The sequence below is a fragment of the Vipera berus genome, assembly GCF_964194415.1.
Source record: "Vipera berus genome assembly, chromosome: 1".
NCBI lineage: Eukaryota > Metazoa > Chordata > Lepidosauria > Squamata > Viperidae > Vipera > Vipera berus.
Genome location: NC_138202.1, coordinates 72,808,087 through 72,832,332, shown reverse-complemented (window position 1 = coordinate 72,832,332; position 24,246 = coordinate 72,808,087). Strand labels below are relative to the sequence as shown.

At 41.6% G+C, this 24,246-nt stretch overlaps 1 protein-coding gene across 1 annotated transcript in view; it reads left to right on the top strand.

The window, feature by feature from the left end:
- GALNT16 (polypeptide N-acetylgalactosaminyltransferase 16) overlaps positions 1-24,246 on the top strand; it is a 213,218-nt gene that overhangs the window by 109,028 nt on the left and 79,944 nt on the right. Inside the window, exon 3 of the mRNA XM_081317852.1 lies at positions 10,175-10,273. Coding sequence (XP_081173978.1) covers positions 10,175-10,273 — 99 coding nt within the window. The remainder of the gene's footprint in view (positions 1-10,174; positions 10,274-24,246) is intronic.

The following is a 24,246-nucleotide window of genomic DNA, read 5'->3' as shown; positions in this document are numbered from 1 at the left end:
TTCGATCCTCCCATGGACATAACTAATGGGATGCCTATCCTGGACTTGCTAGACTCATGCGACAATATACCAGCACGGACTTGTACGCCCTCAGGGGTGCCCCCCTCTCCTGGGTGCGACCCGCCTCCTTAAACACTCCTAACCTCGATGACAGGCCCGAGTTTTGGGACCCTGAGAGATGGCTGGGCAGGGGCAGGGGCCGTCAACACAAATTTAATAGAAGGCCTCTGATTACTTTTTTATCGAAATTTTTTATGGGGTTAGGGAGAGGGGTGGGAGATAGGGGTTGTCTGGCTATGGGGGGTGGCCAATCAACCATGGCTCAGGCCAGACTTGGGTCCGACCGCTCGGGGGGAGAACGGGGTGTGGTTGTCTCCGGGGCTCATGAGCGGGTCGTGGGATTACCGATTCCCACGACGGGGAATGGCAGCAGGTGGATAGACAGAGGGCCGTATCGTTACCGGGAGGGCTGTCTCCGCTATTTGCAAGCGGTGAGGCGCTCCGACCCTCTGCCTCTTCCTCGAGGTTCCGGGAGCAAGGATGTGCAGCCTCCTGAGCTCCGGCTGGTGTACCTGAATGCCAGGTCCGTGGTTAACAAAGCTCCCCTCGTTAGGGATTTAGTTGAGGGTGAGCACGCGGACCTGGCTTGCATCACGGAGACTTGGTTGGGCCCAGAGGGTGGGGTCCCTTTGGTTGACCTCTGCCCACCAGGCTTCCGGGTGCTACATCGGCCACGAGCTCATGGTAGGGGTGGGGGTGTGGCGGTGACTATGAGGGAGACCTTATGTCCGCGGGAGACCACCGTTCCTCAGATAGTCGGGTGTGAGTCTCTCTTTGTGAGATTTGGTTCTGAGGCGCAGTTGGGCTTGCTGCTGGTGTACATTTCGCCTAGTCGCGCAGCGGCAGCCCTGCCCGAGCTGCTCGATATCCTCTCGGGGTTGGTGGTTGAGTTTCCCAAACTTATTGTTTTGGGAGACTTCAATCTACCATCCCTGGGAGGTTCATCTGAGCTAGCTCGGGAGTTCATGGCTTCCATGACGGCCATGGACCTGACGCAAGTAATTTCTGAACCAACTCATGAGGGAGGCCACACCCTTGACCTGATTTTTTTATCTGGACGGTGGTTGGATGATCTTGGTGGGGGCTCTCCATTTATTATGCCCCTGTCATGGACCGATCATCACCTCCTGCGGCTGGTCTTCCGTTTTGCCACCCCCCGCCGTGGGGGTACGGAGCCAATTAGATGGTACCGCCCCAGACGCTTAATGGATCCTGATAGATTCCAAGCGGCGCTGGGGTCCCCACCTGCCTCCATTGCTCACAACTCGGCGGATGCCTTAGTGGAAGCCTGGGAAAGGGCAGCCACTGAGGCACTTGACCGGGTTGTACCCTTGCGGCCCCTGACCCGGTGCAGATCCCAGCGAGCTCCATGGTTCTCTGCGGAGCTCCGGGAGATGAAGCGTCGGAAACGGGGCCTAGAGAGCTGCTGGAGGTCTAGCCGATCCGAATCCGACCGGTTGCGGTTAAGAACCCATATTAGGTCTTATCTCGCAGCGATGAGGGTGGCGAGGTGTAATTACTTCTCCACCCTCATCGCGTCCGCAGATAATTGCCCGGCCGCCCTGTTTAGGGTGACTCGCTCACTTCTCAATCAGGAGGTGAGGGAGGATCCCTTGCAGGGTCGTGCCGAGGAATTTAGTCAACATCTGTCGGATAAAATCGCTCGGATTCGGACCGGTTTGGACTCCAGCTGGGCAGAGTCTGGCGATCAGGACACGGGCGGTCTTGTCAATGTTATCTGGGAGGAGTTTGATACTGTGACCCCTGATGAAGTGGACAGGATTATGGGGAGGCTGAGCTCCACCACATGTTTATTGGACCCGTGCCCTTCCTGGCTGGTTTATGCAACTAGGGAGAGGACACGAGGCTGGCTCCAGGCGGTCATATCTGCTTCTTTGAGTGAGGGTTATTTCCCCACCGTCTTGAAGGAGGCGGTGGTGAGACCTCTCCTCAAGAAGCCTGCCTTGGACCCAGCTGTATTGAACAACTTTCGTCCAGTCTCCAACCTTCGCTTTCTTGCGAAGGTTGTTGAGAGTGTGGTGGCGCATCAGCTCCCTCTGGTCCTGGATGAAGCGGATTATTTGGACCCCTACCAATCGGGTTTCAGGCCCGGGTACAGCACAGAGACGGCATTGGTCGCTCTGGTGAATGATCTCTGGAGGACTCGGGATAGGGGATATTCCTCTGTCCTAGTCCTATTAGACCTCTCGGCGGCTTTCGATACCATCGACCATGGTATCTTGCTGCGGCGTCTCAGGGGATTGGGAGTGGGAGGCACAGTTCTTCAGTGGTTCTCCTCCTATCTCCTGGGACGCTCGCAGTCGGTGTTGGCAGGGGGGCAGAGATCGGCCCCTAGGTCTCTCGTTTGTGGAGTTCCTCAGGGGTCGGTTCTCTCGCCTCTCCTGTTCAACATCTACATGAAACCGCTGGGTGAGATCATTCGTGGTGGAGATCACTCCAATTTGCCATGGCTTTCCTCCCAAGGAGCAAGCGTCTTTTAATTTCCTGGCTACAGTCCCCATCTGCGGTGATCTTGGAGCCCAGGAAAATAAAATCTGTCACTACCTCCATTTCTTCCCCATCTATTTGTCTTGTTCATACAATGGTTCTATTCCATTTGTGGAATACTGGCTTCTGACTCACATGCTTCAGTCTCAGTCCTTGTTTTCATCCCTCCTTCTGCTGGACTTGGAGGTGCCAAGTGACTCTCCCCCTCCCTCTTTTTTGTGTGGGAATGATGGGCATTTTGTCTCTCCAATACCAATTCATCAGGAGCTCCCTGATGCACAATTCTGGGCATGCAATCTTTGTGTCTCTTTCAGTAGCTGTAGAAACTCCCTCTCCTTCTTCAAATAACTTTTCCTTCACTTCAAAGTCAAAACGGTTGGCAAGCACTGAATCAGAACTCTAGAGTTAATAGCAAAGCCCAATTCCCCAGGAGAAATCTGAAGCATCAGTCTGCACAATAAAGGAGCAAGTGGGATTTGGTTAAGGAGGATAAACAATGAAATGTACCGACAGTCTTAGCACACTTATTGGTGCTTTGGAAGTGAGAAGGGGGTCATGTGCAAAATGCCCAGGTTCTCCATAATATAAAGATAGACCATGTATGTTTCGGGAGATAGAGTTGGACTACCTCATAGATGCATGGGTTCAACATCAAAGTCTCTGATCAGCAAGTGGACACAGACTGAAGGAATGGAAGAGAAAGGTTGTATCTTTATACTTTGCTGCAATTCCTCAAATTTACCATCAATACAAATTGATTCTGCCTGTTTTGAACAATGCTGTTTCCCACTTCGTCGCTTTAATAAATGGAGAGCTACAGAGAAGGAATCTATACAACATAAGGGAAAGGCTATAGTACTGAAAAATATAGCAACTTATAGACTTGGAAAGATCTGCACTTGAGTCTAGCACTCTGTTCGATGCAGGAATTTTAAAACATGCCTGGCAGTTGGCTGTCCAATGGACATGGATCCAGTGAAAGGAGCCCACCATTTTGATAATTGGTTCCGCTGTTCTTACTGTTAGGATTTATTTATAATTTGCCTTCCTAAAATTTAAATTCATTTTTTTCATATCCTGCGTTTAGTGCTGAAAGAGAAGAGGTCTTTATCTTCTTCTATGTACTATTACCTCATTCTTTTCAAGGTTAACAATTCCTTTTTCCCTTTCACCTTACAAAACTGGGTCTGTAATCGTTTAATAATTCTTGCTATCCTTTTCTGAAACTGTCCACTTTCTTAAAATGCTTCTTAAAATCTGGTGCTTAGAACAGTATTCAAGATGTGATCTGACCAAAGCGGAATAAAATAAAATTATAGCTTCCCATAATTTTAATTCTATACTACTGTTGATACAACCTAAAATTTTATTTGTCTTTTTTGGAAGCCATATCAGGCTGCTGTATAATATTTAGTTTGCATCCAATTAGGCTCTTTTCCAGAAATACAGTATCATGACCATTTCAGGTATCCTCCATCCTATTCCCTTTGCATTTATTTTTGTTTCCTAGGTGAATAACGTTGCACTTGTTCCTGGTAAATTTCATTCTGTTACTTTCAGTCCATTTCTCTAACTTATGAAGATAATTTTTACTTTATTTCTGTTTACTTGGGTATTAGCAGTCTGACTCAATTTTGTGAATTTGTTCAGCATTTACTCCACATTCTTATCCAAGTCATTAATAAAAATATTGAAAAGTTATGGGCCTAGATTAAAGAAACCAAAACCTATGGCATGCTATAAGATATGCTGCCTCAGGCATAAACGAAAAAAAGATATGTGAACTGAACATTCAAAATAAAGAATATCCTGTGTTCATGGTATCTAGTCATGCAAAACACTGAAGCAGAAATTTAATAAAATATAAATAATCTGGTACTGTAGATATTCATGGATAAGCCAAGAATAAACCACCCCCAAATTTGGGCTTGGCTTATCCGCATGTATTGTATTATTATATGGTAATAATTACCACATTATTATATGGTAATACTCGCTAAAGTATCTGTATGTGCCTGCAGATAAGGTCCCAGTTTCTTACTTGAACTTGAGAGACCGTATCAATCTAATCAGATAACCCAAGTGGAGACTGCTTGATCAAGCAGCACTTTATTTGATCAAATTAAGCAGCTGGGTGGCCAACAATCTGGAACGCTGGCAGAGTTACATCCTGAAGTGCTACACCTTAGAAAGTTGGTAGCATTGCTTTATAAACTTTGCTAGCCAATGAAAATCAGACAACAGAGCCATTACATCATAAGGAAGACATCAATCATTCCTGTACACTCCCTTATTCCCTCCTTCAGTATATATCGCATCCATATACGTGTTTCCCCTGCTTGCATGAGATTTCCCTGGTGCAAAAGCCGATTACAAAAGCAAGAAAGCAACAGTTAGACTAAACATTTTCCCTTTGTTCCAGAACCCTTCAAAGTCAAACCAAAATAGCATGCAAACTAAGCATCTATGGATAAGACCAGTTGTAAAAACTTGAAATGGAATCTGTCCTAGAAAACATTTATTGATACAACGTATGAAAATAAGTGAAGGCCTTTAGAATATATTGAAACAGCACATGAAAAATTTGTGGTTCAGCTTATGGCCCATTTTTCATAGTTTGCTTAGAAATTGGAGGCTTGGGTCATTTTGTGGAGGGGCTTTTCCACAAGTCTATACAGCACTTTTGTCTATAATTTTGCTGAAATATTAAATGACACGCTTACGTACATCAGACCATTCAAGATGGCAAGGGACAGAAAATTACTGTGCTTTTGCTTCTCATTCACACTTTTTGCGCCTTCAAGTCTGCATTAATTCCTAGCAACTGCTTGGGCTAGACCCGGCAGTTTTCCTGGCAAGATTTTCAGTAGTTTGCCTTGTCTGTTTCCTACGGCTGAGGATTGACTGGCCTAACATCACCCTACTGGCTTCTTGCCTAAGGTGGGACTAGAATTCACAGTCTCCTGATTTCTAGATTGATATCTTAACCTCTGCATCAGACCGACTCGCTCTCAAAATAGCATGAGTTATTTGATTTCTGTAGCTATTATAAAGGCTGACCGAGGATCTGGGCCAATGTGCTTGCATGTTTTGGCTGGCTTTGAGAACTGAGCTTCTCTATGCCAATTTATCTGAAACCAGGTCAGTTTATGGGCAGTCTATTTCATCTCACTTTTTTCTTCAGTTTTAACTAAACCCTCCCCCCTTAGAGTTGCCAGGCCCTCACCTGGAATATTATCTAGAATGTTATTTCCCCATTCTCCTTCAGTGCAGATACTAACAATGAGTGAAGAAAGCACCTGGTTGTGAAAGGTATCAAGAAGCTGTTACTTTACCATCACACCTTAGCATACATTTTATGCACAATGGAGTAATTGCTCACAAATGGTCAAATGAATGCACATTGTATCTACTGGAAAAACAACCAAAGCAGGTGGTTTCCTATTTTGTGAGGGATACGGTTTTTGTTTTGTTTTTTTACTTTAAGATTGGTTATGATTGAATACAGTTTGTTGCAGTCTCCTTTTGCTTTGCCTGAAGAAATGTTAATCGGCTTCCTCTGTTTTCTGTATTCTCATACTGGAAAAAGAAAAGATGATTTTAAATTGGCCAACAGCTACTGGTGTACTGGTGTAAAATTTGCTATTCCCACTGCCAATTCCTGTCCTGCTACACACAGATTCTGCCAAAAGGAAATGAATTGGTTCATTCCCTCAGTTTTGTTTCCTTCCTTTCTTGTCACAAACTGGGAGGAGAACACCAACCAATCCCTCTTAGTAATGAGGACTGTGGCTGAAGAGGGAGCAAGGCCAGTTTTGACAGGAGGGAAGTTTTCATGGGTTCGAACTCTTGTCAAAACTTACTCCAGGCTTTGCATACATTTTCAGTAGCTGATCTCCAGGCTGAATGAAGATGATGATTAGGAAGGGCTAGCTCAGGGGTCTTCAAACTTGGCCATGTTATGATTTGTGGACTTCAACTCCCAGAATTCCTCAGCCAGGCATGCTGGCTGAGGAATTCTGGGAGTTGAAGTCCACAAGTCATAAAAGGGCCAAGTTTGAAGATCCCTGGGTTAGCTGGTTCCTTCAAAGCTCCCAATCTCTGATCACACAGTCATTTGGAGCATTATGTGGTGGGTAATGAGTCTGCACCCCTTTCTCTTGCCATCCGTACAACCTTGCTAGCTGTTAAGCTAATTTTAAATATGGATTTAGTCAGTGCTTTTTTTGTAAAAGAAAAAGGTGCCGGAACTCACACGTGTCATGCAACCTGCCTTGCCTATCCTACAAGGTTCCATCCCAAAAAGGTGCCGGAACTCCGTTCTGAGCGTTCTATGACAAAAAAAGCCCTGGATTTAGTAAGAGGTAGAAAACAGTTCTTTAGAACAGGATGATTACTCTGAAACTGGAGCTGCAAAAGATAGCTAAGGCTGCCTTGGATAAGATTTAGAGGTGAGGTGAAGAAATATCATGAAGACATAGCCGAAAAGAGAGGGAAGAAGAGTTGTTCATGTTATGTTTAATGCAAGTTGATTCTTAGGATTTTAACTAAGAAGCAGTAGTGGAAGACACAGGTATTTATTTGGGGATTTGTAGCCTATTAAGGATGGAATTGCACCTAGTTGAAGTTCAAATTAGAAATTCTTTCAGGAACAATGGCACAAGGTATACAAAGGGAAAGGATCTCAGATAAGGATCTCCTTGTGTTGAAATTTTAATCTGCTTTGTAATAAATCTTTCAAAGCAAAGCTCTGAGAGATTCTAATTGTTCCCAATATAAGTTGCTACAGGAGAAGTTTGCCAGATATGAAATAATTCATGCTAGCTGTACTGATCCTAGTCCATGGTTCAGCCATGTGGGTCACTGCTAGGCGGTTAGCAGCACTTCAGCCTGCCATGTGATGTCACAAGAACCTCAATTTAAAACATAAGAAATATTTTATATAATTTAAAAAAATTAAAATTGCAAAAGATTCCTGAGAACACAGCTTGTAAGAGTTCAGCTATTTTTAAAATGTAATGTCATGGATCAGTTATGACATCCAGTGAAGTTCTGAGGTCCATGGCTTAAGAAACTGGCAGTGACTGGGAACAAAGACAATAGAGGGGACAGCAGTTTTCATGGTGGATTCAGTTTTCTGTTAACTCAAGGATGGGTGGAGAGCACTATATCAAGGGTACTATGCAAGAGCTAATATAGTTGCTTTTTGCATTATGTTTCTCTCCCTCTGCACATCACAACCTTTCAGTGTCTGTCAGTTGTTAATTTGGTTGATCCCTTTTTTCAGGTCAGATAGTTGAGCCAAGGATCAGCTTTGAAACCTTGTAGGCATGGGAGATACTGATGTGAAAGATCCAATCTCTCCCACTAATCACATCAGAATAGCCACATATAGGACAGTGTCTAGGGATCAGAAAGGGGAGGCTATTACTGAACAAACCTAAAGTAGCCAATAGAAGTTGCGCTGATCCCATTCTTTCAATTCAATGCCATGTAATTATGCCTATGATTTTAGAATGCACTGAGATGAGGAGGGGAAAAAAAGCTATTTTAACGTTGAAACAGCTAAGGACAACTTAAGGCAGCCTCAGATATGAGCTAGGAAATCAAATGAAGGCAACATCATGAAGGCAGGGCAGAAAAAAGAGGTCACCAGGAAATATTTGTGGCATGGTTAGGTATAACTGAGAACAAGCCTCTCGGTTTCTTATACAAAGCTGTTTTGAAATTCTTGTCTCCATATTCTTGTCTCTAGTCAAAATAAAGATTTTGCCGTGCTAGTAGGATTACATCTCCCTGAAGCACAATAAGACAATGCCAACTGAAATTTGCTATGATGGTGTAAATCCAATGACAGTTAGAGCATTCCCAAACTGTAAAACACCCTTTCACAACAGAACACAGTGCAGGACTCTTCAGCTGTCCAGCTTTTTTCTTCCCAACAGCACTCAAAGTCATCAATGAAGAAATCCAACATCTCCAGAGTGCAGGTTGCAAGGTTTCCATTTCGAATCTCTTTCTTCTGCCTGTATACTATAACAGGCTGAAAGCTCTTCAGTTTGTCAATTATGGTGACAGACCAGTCCAGTGTCATGTTGTTTCCCTCTGACCTTGATCAATCTAGTCTGTGCACTCCCTACATTTTCTTTCTAGCACAGATTGTCCTCTAAGGTGACTAAAGCAGTCTTTGTACTATGTTGTGGATTAACTATATTTAATCAAGGTACACTGGTTCTTGTTTAATGTCTACTTGGTCAGCGACTGTTCAGACATACAGTAGTGCTGAACAAGTGATAGTTATGACTGGTTTTCATACTTACATATGGTTGCAGTCAGTGGTGGGATTCAAATACGTGAACAACTGGTTCTCTGTGTGGATGCTGCTACCGGAAGTCCATTATGGGCCTGGGCAACAAAAAATTAGCTATCAGTTTTGCCGAAGTGGTGCAAACCGGCTGAATCCCACTACTGGTTGCAGTGTCCCACGGCCACTTGATTACCATTTCTGACCTTCTTTGCCAACTTCCTACAAACAAAGTCAAGGGAGAAATTGGTCACAAATGGTGACCACAAGGTGTCCTTGCATAAATAGCCACTGTGATTCACTTATCATCACTAAATGTGTGTGCTGAATTTCCATTGCTAAGCGATGCAGTCACATGACATGCCCCATAGTGATGAAAATTCTAGTCCCAAACACCATCATTAAATGAGGCACCTGTGTTAATGTCTTCAATTTCCAAAACAATTCTAGCTGGTGAAATGCACGTTGCAATGTAATAATAAATCATTTTTATTGAAGTGTGATACCTGGAAGTGTGAAGCTGCCAGATTCTCAATCATGTTTCTAAGAAATGGAATATTGGTGATTGATAATTAAAAAGTTCTTCTAAGCCATGAAGGTATTGATCACCAGTATAGCTCTCATTTTTCCATACACCCTAACACTAACCCTTGAAACGAAAGAGAGGAAGAATCCATACTGTTATTGGCAAAAATAAGAAGCCAATAAGGGAAGTCAACTCTCCCCCTAAGTAAAGACGATTAATAACAACAGCCTGTGTGAATGAATATGATTTGAATAATGTCAGCTTAACTGCTTCATGCATCCTGCATGAGCTCCATGCTCCACAGTTGCTGTTGAGCCATGTAACTACATGCCACATCACCTCATCATCAGCTCCTAGGTTTGTGGAAGAATTAAGACTACCTGCTGATTTAATCCGTCCTGGATTTGCATCTGTTTCTTTCTTCCCATCCCTGTATCAGTTATGCAGCAAAAGGTATAAATAGGTGCCATCTTGTGTCTTGATGGTATTGAAACCACAGGCTTGTTAACAAGTGTTCCTGGCAGTTATATAATCCAATGTGTGCTAAACCCTGTTGTCAGCACTGCCAGCATGTGATGAATTGCAATCATAAAAAAGATGTTGTACTGGGAAATGTGTTGGCAGGACAACAAAATTCAGTTGGGTGCTAAATACTGTATGTGTATCAGGATTGGTGAGATTTTACCTGATTGGGAATTTCTTTTTTATTAGTTAATTCTCTAGGAATGGAGGCATGTGCTCTGCCTGATGAAAACTTCTTTTCTCATTTGTTATAGATGTGCATCTGTTCACTACACTGCAGACCTGCCGGCCACAAGTATTATTATCACTTTTCACAACGAGGCTCGTTCCACATTGCTCCGTACAGTGAAAAGGTACCTTGTACTTTTAGACCTAAGAGTCATGTACCTAATATATGCAAGAATTAATTTCCACTGTGATTAATGCAGTTTATTCTGAGTAAAAAGAGAACAATCTAATATTGAAATCCCAAGCACAGAAGAAAGTCTTGTTGAGCTCAGCATGACATATGTCTGCCTAAGGTTGCCCTCATTTCACTGTTAAGCTTTGTTAATATTAAAAGAGCATCTGGATAGGCATGTGTTCAGATCCATGGGCTATTTGTTCATCAGAAAATGCAGCATTAGCCCAAATCGTCTGATCTGTATCTCACATCCGTCTGGGTTTTCAGAGGCATTGCTGTCTGTGTAATCACAGCATTATTATCAGGATCATTTTAAAACAAAACCAAGACTTTAATCCTATATTTGCATTTTATCCCTCATTTTTAAATTCTGCAAATCATGATCATCATCAGCTATTACTATTACTAATTATTAATTGGAACAGCTTACATCCTGTGATGATACCTTTAACACCATTAAACAACAGTGTCTGCTTATCCCAAATCTATGGGAATAGATTGAGAAAATGCCATATCCAGTCTAAACATCTTGCTGACTCTGTGAGCAAACATAATAATAATAATAATAATCTCCCAGTGAAGCACTACCTTGACATGGTTGTGGGTCTTGTGTGCTCTGAAGAAGATGAGAGCTATGCCAGAGGTTCAATGATATTGGACAGGTCTCATCAGAGAAGCCAGATGCTTTGTTTCATACACAATACAATGAAATGTAATTTACAAAAACCCATACCACATCAGTCATCACCTGGGTCAACAAGGACTATGCTAGAGTTCCTGGACATCTGGTGACAAACTGACTATAGGACTCATAACTGTTGGCTGAACAATCAGGCCAGCAGCTGCAGGCCTACTGGAAGAAAAGTTGTTTACCGCTTGCAAATATAAAATGGATTGAAAACAAATAAATAATGATGTGTTATTACAAATCAAGACCAACAAGAAGAGAATAACTGAAAAGAATGCATCAGCTCTATAAAGAACAACATCCAGAATCATAAATAATAGAACAGAAACTAGCAGACCAATGCCATTGTTTAATATAAAATAAAATATCCACAGAATCAGAATTGGAAGAACTGAAAAGGTCTACCTAGGATAAAGAAATCAAAGCCTTGCCAGAAGTATCACAGACCGTGAAGGCAAACCAGGGGGAATTCACAATAGAAAAATCCAGCATAACTATTGAATCATTTTGATTCTCAAATATGGTACCTTCTCCTCTGCCTTCTCCTTATAAAGAACAAAGCTCTCTAACTAAAACCTGAGCATCTAGAACAGCACAAAAACAGCTGAAAAAGATTGCTTGCATTGAAACTTATTCCAAAGAAACAAATAGCACAAATATTAAAAGATGCCAAAACTGTAATATCAAATATAGGCAATAACTCATTGCACCAAAATGAAAGCTCAGGTTAGGAATAAAAACAGAGTTCTTGCCCTAGCTTCTGCCAATCTAGCAGTTTGACTGCATGCAAATGCAAGTAGATAAATAGGTATCACTTCAATGGTAAGGTAACAGCATTCTGTGCACCTTGCCATACAGTTATGCTGGCCACATGATCATGAAAGTGTATTCAGACAACACTGGGTTGTTCAGCTAATGAAGGGAGATGAGCACTGATATGACTGGACAGGGGAAACCTTTACATTTGCTAAAATCAGATGCAAACAAGCTAGAACAGATAAAAAGAAGAAGTTGAAGGAGAAGTCAAACAATATCTAATCAAGAAGAATCACCTAGAAACCAGGAAGATCAAAGAAGCACTGGAAATAATAAATCAGTAAATCACAGCTATAGCTAGGAAGATCAGCAAATATGAATCTCAAATTGGACATTATAGGCAGAATCTCCAATTTCAGTTGAATTAGAAATGTTTCTACCAGTCAATCAATGGAGGGATGGCAACAAAGCAGTCCACGCCTGATAAAGAAGACGCTGTACAGTTCTAGATATAGCTATGGTACAACCTAAAGAAATACAAGAATGCAGCTTGGAAAAAGGAGGTAAATAAGAATAGAAAAGAAACTGAAATGATAGAATTTGTAATAAGAGCAGAAATGGTGAAGAAAAAAGCAAGGAAGATAAAGAATTGGTCATCACTGCATGGTTTTGGGTAGAAACATCTGACTGGTCTACACACTCACTTATTGCCAAGCAATTTCCCAACATACTGCAAGGAAATGAAATTGAAGACTGGTTGACATTTAGTAAAACCTACTTGATCATGAAAATTGAAGGAAAATTGATATTATGGAAATAATATCAAGAGTCTGGATGAAGATTATCACTACAAATATCTGGGTATCCTTCAAGCTGATAATATCAAGCACACTGGAATTAGAAGAAACTTAGAAGTGAAGACATCATGAGAGTGAAGAAAATCTTAAAGTCTAACTCACTGGAGGAAACACCATCAGGGCAATTAACACTTGGGCAAGTTCTGTCATTAGACACACTGTTGAAATAGTGGACTGTATTCAAGCAGAATTAAAAGCCCTGGTTAAAAAGGCCAGAAAAATAACAATGAATCATACCCTTCATCCACACAGTGATGTTGACAGACTCTACTTATCAAAGAAAATAGGTGGATGTGGAATGTTGCAAGTACTCCAGACAGTTAAAGAAGAAAAATGGCATATGAAGGATATCTGAAATACTGTGAAGAAGATGCACTGAAGCTGGTACGCTGTGAAAACTTATTGAGTACTTGAGAGACCAAATTGGCCTATTAAAAAAAGCAAATGAAGAATAGAAAAAAACCAAGGCAAGGATAAATATTTCATGGCCAATACATTAAAAATCTAGTGGACAAAGCAGATAACAAGACCTGGGAAAGGCTAAGAGCAAGAAAGTTAAAGAAAGAGATAGAAGGGTTAATTCTGGCTGCACAAACCAAGCCTTAGGAACAAATGCATACAAACCCAGAATTGAGAAGACAGCAACAGATAGCAAATGTCGCCTCTGAGCAAAGCTAATTGCCACAAGAAGATAGCACAGACTGACTACAAACAGTAGTAAGTCAAGCGTTGGAATACGTATGTACAAGAAATATCATTTGCTTGCAGGAATTGGTGGACTACAAAAATAGACAAAATAATAGGACTTCCGGTGGCGACGCGACGCCGAAGACAGCCGTCTTCGGGCTGCCCGCTCCACAGCTGTGTTTTTCCATCGTAAACAGCGCCGATCAGCTGTTTAGATGGATTTGAAGCCCCCTCCTCGGGAGAAGAGGAGGGGGTGAGGCCCCAGGTAGGGGATGAGCTCTCCGGGGCCGCCTGAGCTGAGAGTTTGGGCGGCTGAAGGATTGAGCCCCCCCGAAGCCTGGGTTGCTCCGAGCTGCGCAGCGCCCCTGCTCCGGGATTTATGGAGCAGAGCCAGGCGTTAGCAACCACCCCTGCCAAAAGGAAATACTTTTGATTATCAAGATGCAGGCAGAGCGGTACAGGAGGTCAAGGTGATGTGGACTCTTATCTTTACTCTCTAGCTCAATGGATTTTATAGCTTTAAAGTGAAAGTGCGCAATAAGTGAAAGTGGGGGAAGATGGCGGCTAAAACTTCTAAAGCTCTTCGGAGTGCGGGGTCTTCCCTGGTGCAACAGACCTCATTGCAAGCTTTGCTTCCTCCTGCACCTCCTCCGGCATTGACGCTTAAGGATTTACAAGATGCTCTTGGAAAGCATTCACAATTGATGTCTGACATGATGGATGAAAAGCTGAAAAAGTTGGAGGAGAAACTGGAGAAGAAGATGGAAGAGAAGTTTAGAGCAATGAGGGTGGACATGTTGTCTATGATTGAATCTGTAGCTGAATGTGTGCAACAGCTGGATGAAAAAGTGAAGGATCTCAGTCAAAAGAACTCTATATTAGAAGCAAAGGTATCAGAAAATGAAAATATAAGGGATAAAATGGACGGAGAATTGAGCCTTGCTCAGTATCATCAGATGCAGTATGCTATTAGAATCAGGGGTTTAAAGGAGAACTGTAAAGAAGATTTAAAGCAACTGATTTCTGAGGCTCTGGAAGGGGTATTGGGCCAGCCAGCATCTGAAATTGAGGGAAATATTTAATTTTAATTTAATTTAATAACATTTATATACCACCCTTCTCCCTAAGGACTCAGGGCGGTTCACAGGGCAGAATAAAATAGCAAATACAAACATTAAAAAAGATTAAACAATTGCCCTAGTTAAAAACAATATAGATACAACGCTAAAAACCCCCAGAAAAATTAAAAAGCGAAAGATAAAACAACCCCAACACAACCCCCCTCAGGCTAGGCCGGCTTGTACAAACAAAAATGTCTTGAGATCGCGACGAAAGGAGCGAAGATCGGGCGCCGTCCGGAGCTCTACCGGTAGCTGATTCCACAGCTCCGGAGCGCCCACAGAGAAGGATCTCCCCCTGGGGGCCACCAATCGACATTCTCTGATCGGTGGCACCCTGAGGAGGCCCTCTCTGTGGGAACGCACAGGGCGCAGGGAGCTTGATGCCGGCAGCAGATGTTCCCTGAGGTACTCCGGCCCCATGCCATGGAGTGCTTTGAATACCGTTACCAGTACCTTGAATCTCACCCGGAAGACAACTGGCAACCAATGCAGCTCACGGAGCAGAGGTGTAACGTGGGAGTATCGGGAGACTCCCAACACCACTCTCGCGGCTGCATTCTGTACCAGTTGGAGCTTCCGAGTGGTCCTCAAGGGCAGCCCCATGTAGAGAGCGTTGCAGTAGTCCAGACGAGAGGACACGAGCGCATGAGTGACCGTGCATAGATCATCCCGGCTAAGATAGGGCCGCAACTGACGCACCAGGCGAACCTGTGCGAAGGCCCCCCTAGTCACGGCTCCTATATGATCTTCCAAGGTGAGCCGTGAATCTAGGAGGACCCCCAAGTTGCGAGCCCTATCTACGGGGGGCAATAATTCACCCCCCATAGCTAGAGGTGGAATGTCCGAATAAACCCGGGATGAAGATATGCAGAGCCACTCAGTCTTGTCGGGGTTGAGCTGGAGTCTGTTCCTCCCCATCCAGACCCGAACCGCCTCCAGGCAACGGGACATCACGTTGAGGGCATCACTGGGGTGGTTTGGGGTCGAAAAGAAAAGTTGGGTATCATCAGCGTACTGATGATACCCAACTCCAAAGCCACGAATGATCTCACCCAGCGGCTTCATGTAGATGTTGAACAGGAGAGGCGAGAGGACCGACCCCTGAGGAACTCCACAAATGAGAGACCTCGCGGTCGACCTCTGCCCCCCTGCCAACACCGACTGCGAACGTCCCAAGAGATAGGAGGAGAACCACTGTAAAACTGTGCCTCCCACTCCCAATCCCCTGAGACGCCGCAGCAAGATACCATGGTCGATGGTATCGAAAGCCGCCGAGAGGTCTAATAGGACTAGGACAGAGGAATGCCCCCTGTCCCGAGCCCTCCAGAGATCATTCACCAGCGCGACCAATGCCGTCTCCGTGCTGTGCCCGGGCCTGAAACCCGATTGGTACGGGTCTAGATAATCCGCTTCATCCAGGACCAGAGGGAGCTGATGCGCCACCACACTCTCAACAACCTTCGCAAGAAAGCGAAGGTTGGAGACAGGACGAAAGTTGTTCAATACAGCCGGGTCCAGAGCAGGCTTCTTGAGGAGAGGCCTCACCACCGCCTCCTTCAAGACGGTGGGGAAGATACCCTCACTCAAAGAAGCCGATATAACTGCCTGGAACCAGCTGCGTGTCCTCTCCCGGGCTGCATAAACCAGCCAGGAAGGGCACGGGTCCAGTAAACATGTGGTGGTGCTCAGCCTCCCCATGATCCTGTCCACTTCCTCCGGAGTCACAGAATCAAACTCCTCCCAGATGATATCGACAAGACCACCCGTGTCCTGATCGTCAGACTCTGCCCAGTCAGAGTCCAAACCGGTCCGAATCCGAGCGATTTTGTCCGACAGATGTTGGTTAAACTCCTCGGCACGTCCCTGCAAGGGATCCTCCCTCACCTCCTGATTGGACAAAATTTTTCGTGTAAATTCATGGATTGCAAGACAAAGGAAGTTACCCAGAGATGTGGTGGTCTATTTTACAAAGAGAGTAATTAGAGATGAAGTTATTCAAGCTGCCTATGATACTAAACTGGTAGTGGCTGAGCAAGAAGTCTTGGTTTTAAAAGAGATTCCTCCGAAGATTTTAAGGAGAAGGAAAGATTTTGCATTTTTAGTACAGGAACTTAAGAAATGTGATATTAAGTTTAGATGGGAGATTCCAGTTGGACTGGTGGTGACGCATGAAGGTAAAAGACATCGTCTGGTTACTGTGGCCCAGGCACGTGATTTTTATAGCAATGTGTTAAAAGCAACCCCCCTATCATTTTTGGAAGCTGTTAAGGGATACGGCGAGGGAAAGCTTCAAGATGTTGCAGACAGACAGATAGAGGACAATGGTGTTGGAGGGGATCAAGATACAGTTTCATTGGATGTTGCAGGAGGCCAGAGGAAGACGCGTGCCGCCTTAAGAAGAGTGAGACGAGAGCAAGAGCAAGACCAGCAGATAGTTATGGAATCTCCAAAGTGTATTTACAGTGAAGATGTGGGAGGGGCGCGGTCCAAAGAAGTTTTGGGGGTCATGACAGACGTGCTCCAAAAGTTTTGGGGCGTTAAGATTGCTGATTAAATTTTTAAATTAGTATCTTAATGGATTAAATTTATCATAGAGGAGAAAGAAAGTTTTTTTTTAATATTTAACACAATTTAAGATGGATGTTATTTGCTTGTTAGAAAAGTATATTAGGGTTATGGACTAAAAGTGTGTGTTGAACACATTTGGTGTGATATATGCAAGAATTATTTTTGATTATGGTTTAGTTTGGTTGGAGATTATTAAGGTTAATAGATAGGCGCTTTTGGCGCGTAACTGAGAATTTGTTTATTTTTTTTCCTTTGAAATTAATATGAATAAGGACTGGGATTAAGAAAATCTATTCTGAGTAAAGCTCTTTTTTGTTTTTCTCTTTTTCTTTTTTACTTTATTTGTAATATTAATATTGTTTGTATTCATTTTACATGAGCTAGAGGGAGATAGAACTAATAGTTTATTGCTGATAACATAGGGGTGCTTATGTTTGTTTTTTGATTTTATACCCTGTATTTAGCTCTGGGAAGTCAGGGGGGGGGGAGGAGGGAATGGGGGAGAGGGATAGGGAGGGTTGGGTGGGGGTGGGGGAGGGGGGGATTAAAGTTAAAATGTATTGTAAAACTTTTTAAATAAAAATAAATAGACAAAATAATAGAAAATGAAGAATCTAAAGTATTCTGGAATTTTAAAATTCAAACAGACAAGCATCAGCCACATAACACCCCAGACTTAACAATTGTCAATGGTCAATCAGAAAAACAAACAAACAAAAAATCTGTGGTACCTTTGTAATTCCTGGAGACAGTAGAAGAGAAAAAACTTGAAAAAAAATCACAAAATACAAAGACTTGCAAATAGAAGTAGAATGACTGCGGTAAAAGAAAACAAAGATGGTATTAATAATCAGTAATATACACCTTGGGTCGAATCCCAAAGCATCTGGACCACCACTTGAACACCATCAACATTGACAAAATCGCCACCAGTCAGTTGCAAAAGGCAGCTTTACTTGGAACAGCTTACATGCTCAATGATACCTTTAACACCATCCAACACCATCTGTATATGCCAGGTCCTTGGAAGGACTTGATAGTCCCTGGATAAAAATGCCAAATACAGTCTGAATATCTGGCTGACTAGGTGACCAACTATAATCTATGTACTTTAACTTGCCCACGTTTTACAGAAAACTTGAAATCTTTTCAACAATGGTGTGTAGTACTGCGTGTATGGTAGGATGGATTCAGAGGCAGAAAGATTTTAGATGAAAATAGCTTTATTATTAGGAAAAAATATATTTAAAATATATATACTGTACTTTACTTCTAGAAATTAGATATGTACTTTCATGAATTATAGAGTTCCTAAGAGTCTATTTCTCAATGTAAAAGTTCTTTAGCCTACAAGGCTCATCACCTTGAAAAATACATTATTCAAATTCCAGAGCAAAGAAACAGGCGTTGAAAACAAAGAATAATAAGTAACCACCTCTTCTCCCACGATTTTCTTTGAATCTGTATCTGGCCTTTGCTGAAGTCCTATCGCTTCATGCAGGACCCTATCTGATTATCATCTACTTGGCTAAATAAATTATTATTTTTATTAATAAGCCATAAAAAGGTACTCAGCCCAAACACTTTCTCTCTACCTTGGCTTCAGTGCTTTGATCCTAATAAGTTCCCAGTAATGTTAAAAATGTTGGTTTAATGACTTATTTGCTGGAAGCGCAGATGGAAATAGAATTTTTGATGACAAGCCAGGATGTAAATTTAATAGGTAAAGATTGCTAAATGGTTTAAAAAAAACTGTTGCAGAGCTAGAGAATTAATTGGACATAAGGCAGTAACTATCATGCCCAGGTAGGAACAGTTGATACCTGCTACATGATAGCCAATTTATTTTCCTCCCATTCTTTGGCTCTGGGTAGTAGCCAAATATGCCAATGCCTGGCACAGTTTTTAATATTTTATTCCCCTTAGCTCTCTGCCTCTGCCTTTCTTTTTGGGTTAAGCTGACCATTTTCCCCATTTATTTCCAGGCCAGATTATCTACTCTTTGATTTTTCTAGGGGAAAAAAAACAGTGTTTTGCTCTTTGATATATTTAAAATTCCTTCAAAGTGTCCCTTTAGCAATCTACCAAGTCAAGGAATTCCCCCCCCACCATATGTAAGTATGAGAACAGATAGTGGGAAAGAGAAGGGGGGTGAGGTGGACAGAGAGCCAATGAGAATGAAGCAACACAGAACTCTGACATTAATCCATTATTCATTAGAACTCCTTTCCCTCACTTTGGGCCTTGCAGAAAACTGCTTTGTGAATAATAACAGGCATTTTATCTCAGGACTGCAAACAGAGGGATGGCATTGCATGCTAGTGAGAATAAATGTATTGCAAATATCCTGCTATTCCACCTGGGGCATTTGCTCGCAGGAAGCTGTAGGCAGGCAGGGTAGGTTCAAAATAATAATAATAACAATAACAATAATAACAACAATAACAACAACAACAACAACAACAACAACAACAATAATAATAATAATAATAATAATAATAATAATAATAATAATAATAATAATAAAAGCTACAAAAAACTGCGCTACTCAGAACATCTTACATATTAAGGAGATACCTGGTTGATACCTAGGATGCGGGCAGCAACCCGTGTCAACCATTAGTGCCAGTAAATCTGAGTGTTCAGTTGACTGAGTTTCATGTTTTATGAATAAAAGTTTGATGATGATGATGATGATAATGATGATGAAGAAGAAGTTGGAAGGGACCTTGGAGGTCATCTAGTTCAACCCTCTGCTCGAGCAGGAAACCCTATTCCAGGCTATGCTGACTCAGGAATTCTGGGAGTTGAAGTCCATGAATCATAAAAGAGCCAAGGTTGCCTAGACCTGCCCTATATCATTTCAGACAAATGGCTGTCCAGTCTCTTCTTAAAAACTTCCAGTGTTGGAGCATTCACCACTTCTGGAGGCAGGTTGTTCCACTGGTTAATTGTTCTAACTGTCAGGAAGTTTCTCCTTAGTTCTTGGTTGCTTCTTCTGCTCCCCAGTGCTATAAACCAATGAGGCAAACAAGGTGACCATTTGCTTTTTTGATAGCCAGAAATTCTTGCTTGAAACAGTTGCTTTACAGGTAGTCCTTGGGTTATGACATTGCTAAGCAATAAAACAATAAAGAATGATGTCACATGACCATGTCACTTAGCAATGGCAGTTTCAGAAGTCCCAGCTGCTGCTGTTTTTTTTTATAATATTTTATTAATTTTCCAATTTTACATTTAAGTATTCAAAAAGCAACGTGGCGGCTGGGTTAATGAAATGAACCTTTATTGTCAAAGTACAACTATGTGTACATTGAGATTAGCTGAGCCTCCCTTTGTGCTCCCACAAAGGGAGGCTCAGTAGTTCGATAACAAAATCTTTAGTACAAATCTCAAGTTACAACATCAAATATTTCCTCTCTTTTTCCCTTCACATTTACTGTCTCGTATTTAAGCTAATACAGTTCTTATTATATCAACTCAGTAAAAACATCATTATTACATTTATCAATAAATTTTAGCTTATATGTATCATAATTATTTTTTACATTCAATCTTCATAAACAATCCATATCCTGTTATTAATTTTTCTCAATTTTTAGTTTCCCATCAATATTCCAATTTAACCTTTAATATTTATAATTTTCAGGCTTTAGGTAACCAAGATTTCCCTTTTCTCAATTCATAACAGAATCTAATATCCAAAATACACATTTTATCTATTTGAATATAATTTTGTTCTATTTCCTAAAAGTTAGCTATTTCCCATCATATTAAATCTTCTACTCAATAATACATTATCCCCTTTAATACATCAAAACCATTATATATATTACCTGGGTTAATCAATAAATCAAACATATTCATAATATTATTTTTTTAATATTATTTTTTTCTTTTAGGTCTAATTTTTAAATATTAAACGGATAAAATCCTTATTTTCAACTAATTTTCAAATATTTTAAATCTAATGACCAGAATTCCCTTTATCTCAACTTCTCCCTTTAATGCTCTAATTAGTAATATGAAATCCCCTCTAATAAATCAAAACCCCAATTTTCTTCAGCCTTATTCTGGCTTTCTTCCTTTGCCAACTAGGCTTCCATTTCAATGCTTTTAGATCATCAAATAGATCTCCCTCTATTGTATATGTTATATGAAATAAAGGAGACCATTTAATTGCCATTTTTTGGAAGGACTAGCCCATTTGTATTCATTAAGTTGTCTCCCTATTATTCTAATTCCCCATGATTGCCCTGATATGTTTATCTTCCATTCAATCTGTTCTTCTTTCTCAAATTTCTTCTGATTTATACAGAAAGTCTTTTCCATTTTCAGTGTTGTCACTCCCTTTTCTGGATTTTCCATTAACTGTATTTGTTGGTCAGTTGAGTGCTCTGTGTTAATATTTGATTGTTCTACCTCTTCTGTTATCTTCTGCATTGTTAGTTCTTTGGTTGTAGTCAAAGTTTGGGTTTGTGTATCTAAGCTGGCATCTTGATCTTTTATGTTAGGTCTTATTTTATCACAAGCTAAAAGAATGGTTTCATGTATCTTTTCCTGGTCTTCATCCATCTCTTTCACATGTTTATAAATAGTCTTTATAGTAGAAATCGTTTGTCAAGCAAGATTTTATAGTCTGAGGTATTTCACCATCTCATATAGTAACCAATATTCCTCAAATAAAGAGATAGGAAGGCAATTCCTCACATAAAACTCTGAAAGTCAGTAAAGGTTTACATTCACAGTTCAAGTAGGCCAGTTATGCCACCCAGCTGTTCTTTTACAGCTGAGTTTCTCACAGGTGGTGCCAAGCTCAGAAGAGTCTTATCTAAGGTCTGGGCTTCGAGCCAAGTCTCTTTTAGGAAATAACAAGTTGTAATACCAAACATCACCACAAGATGTCACCAATGCCATTTAAGGTTTTCTTAAGTTCAAAATTTTTATAATCCTTTTTCCAATTTTATTTCTTTTTTGTAGATAAAAGCAAAAGTCTCCAATAAAAATAGGAAAATTTTTGGTCCCCAAGTTTCAGGAACATATAAATCCAATTAGATTAAAGTTGTTCTTTTAGTGCTTTAATTCCCCTGGGTAGTCAGTTGCCACAATTCTTAGAGGGTGGGATAGAAATTCCCTTCCCTCTTTCCTCACAGGGGAAAGATACTTCAGACAGCTTTTACAGGAAAAGAAAGTACTTAGGGTAAAGAGAAGATCAGATCTCACCCAGTTTCATCCACGTTGCTTTGGAAGTGCTTGGTAGTAAGTTTGACTTTGACCAGTCTTACTATGGCTGGTCTTTCCTCCACTGGTTTGGAGGGCTGCCCTGGATCGAGCAGAAGGGCTGCCACCCTCCCGTGATTAAGTGGGGGTCCCCTCCTTGCTCGTCGCCCCTACAGGGTGACTTTCAACCCTTTCCAGGGTCCCCCAGTGGAGCAAAACTGAACGCAGAAGACAGAGCTCACCTTCCAGCAGCCACAGCAGGCGTGATGGCAAACCTAAAGTCCCAGCTGCTGTTGTTAAGCAAGGACCATGTAGGTTAAGTGAAGACTTCACACAACTGTAGCTTCCCGCTGGCTTCCCCATTGACTTTGCTTGTAGGGAGCCAGCAGGGAACATTGGAAACTGCAATTGCATAACTGCAGCTTTCTGCTGCTTGTCATAATTAGGCAATGGGTGGCTGAACACCTGGATCACAATTGTGACCATGGGAATGCTATCACAACTGGAACGACTAGGTGTACTGTTCAAAGCCAGCCAATCTCTGAGACAGCATGTACAAGTCAAATTCGAAGTAGAAGTGGACTTAAATGTCAAATACTAATTCCAAATATTAGCTAAAATCAATTCCTTCCTATTCTTTTTCATAATCTCTGCCTTAAATGGAGAAGAGTTGCTGATCAGAGTTGGCAAAAGGCATTCGGCTTAGGCTTCGTTGAATCTGTCATGTTCAGTTGTCCAGAGTTGAACTATAAAATTAAGGCTGATGCACCAATGAATCTTGATTCCTATTAAACCCTGATTATCTTCAGTGGCTTGGTGACCCATTATAAATGCAAGTTTTTCCTCCTGATGATAAAGTGTGAGTTGTGTCTCTCCTACAGTTTGTAAAGAGAAGCAAGGATAAAGAGATGAGCAGGCATTTATCCATGACATCCTATATCAGCTGGATTTTGTACAGTACAATCAGAAGCAGAAGGATGATTGATCTTGACCTTATGCATAATGACATGGTCCAACCAGAGATGCTTGGGGTGACGGAGGTAGGATGCAGTTTCAGTTGAAAAGCAAGGCTGGAACAGTCTGCAGTATGGCTAGAACTAAAGGCCTGGAGGAACGTTGTCCATAGGGTCGCGATGGGTCGGACACGACTTTGCAGCTAACAACAACAACAACAGCAGCAGCAGCAGCAACAACAACAACAACAAAGGCAAGCACCCCATTCATACAGTGAGAAATAAAATCCCACTGAGAAGGTACTGCTAAGTCCCAATGAAAAACCTTGAGACTGATTTCCAATTTTTTTCCAGCATGTTGTGTTTTTTCTCAGTCCCATAGACCTCCCACTATATTCCTTTCAATGTATGCAGCTCTTCAGGCAGTGTACAAATCAATTACAACCATTCATTTTTTTTAAAAAAAATTGAAAGCCAACTTACAACAGAGCATAATATGGTGAAAATTGGCAGCAGTAGTAGTATGGGCAATAAATACAGCATACAATCACAGGCATTAGCTGCAATAAAAAACACTGAATTTCTAAAACCACTCAGGAATTTCTTAAAATGGCTGGGGAAAAGAAACTTCAGTAGGGCACCAAAAAGGGCCACGGTGTTACACAAACTACAGGCATGGTGAAGTTGTTTAGATAATGTAATGAAATAAGCAAATTAATTTTATATTTCAGGGAAAGTTCAGCAGAAGGAAAAGTTCCACCTAAGAAATAGTTTCTGATATTGGAGCAACTTTCACTGGATGAATGACCCCGCCTCCCTCTGTTGTGACCATTTGATTGAATTCCTAATCTTTGGGGGTGGTGGAAATTTGTTTATTTTACGCATCTTATTTATTAAATTTATATGCTGCCCAAATCACTGTCCAATGTGATTCTGAGCAGCTCTCTTAGTGTCTTATTCGTTTAATATGATTTTTTAAAATATATTGCTCAATTCCAACCGACCCTGGGCAGCTTGCAAGTAAAACAACAGTAATACAAAAACGGCAAACACAAATGCCATAAAAAATAATT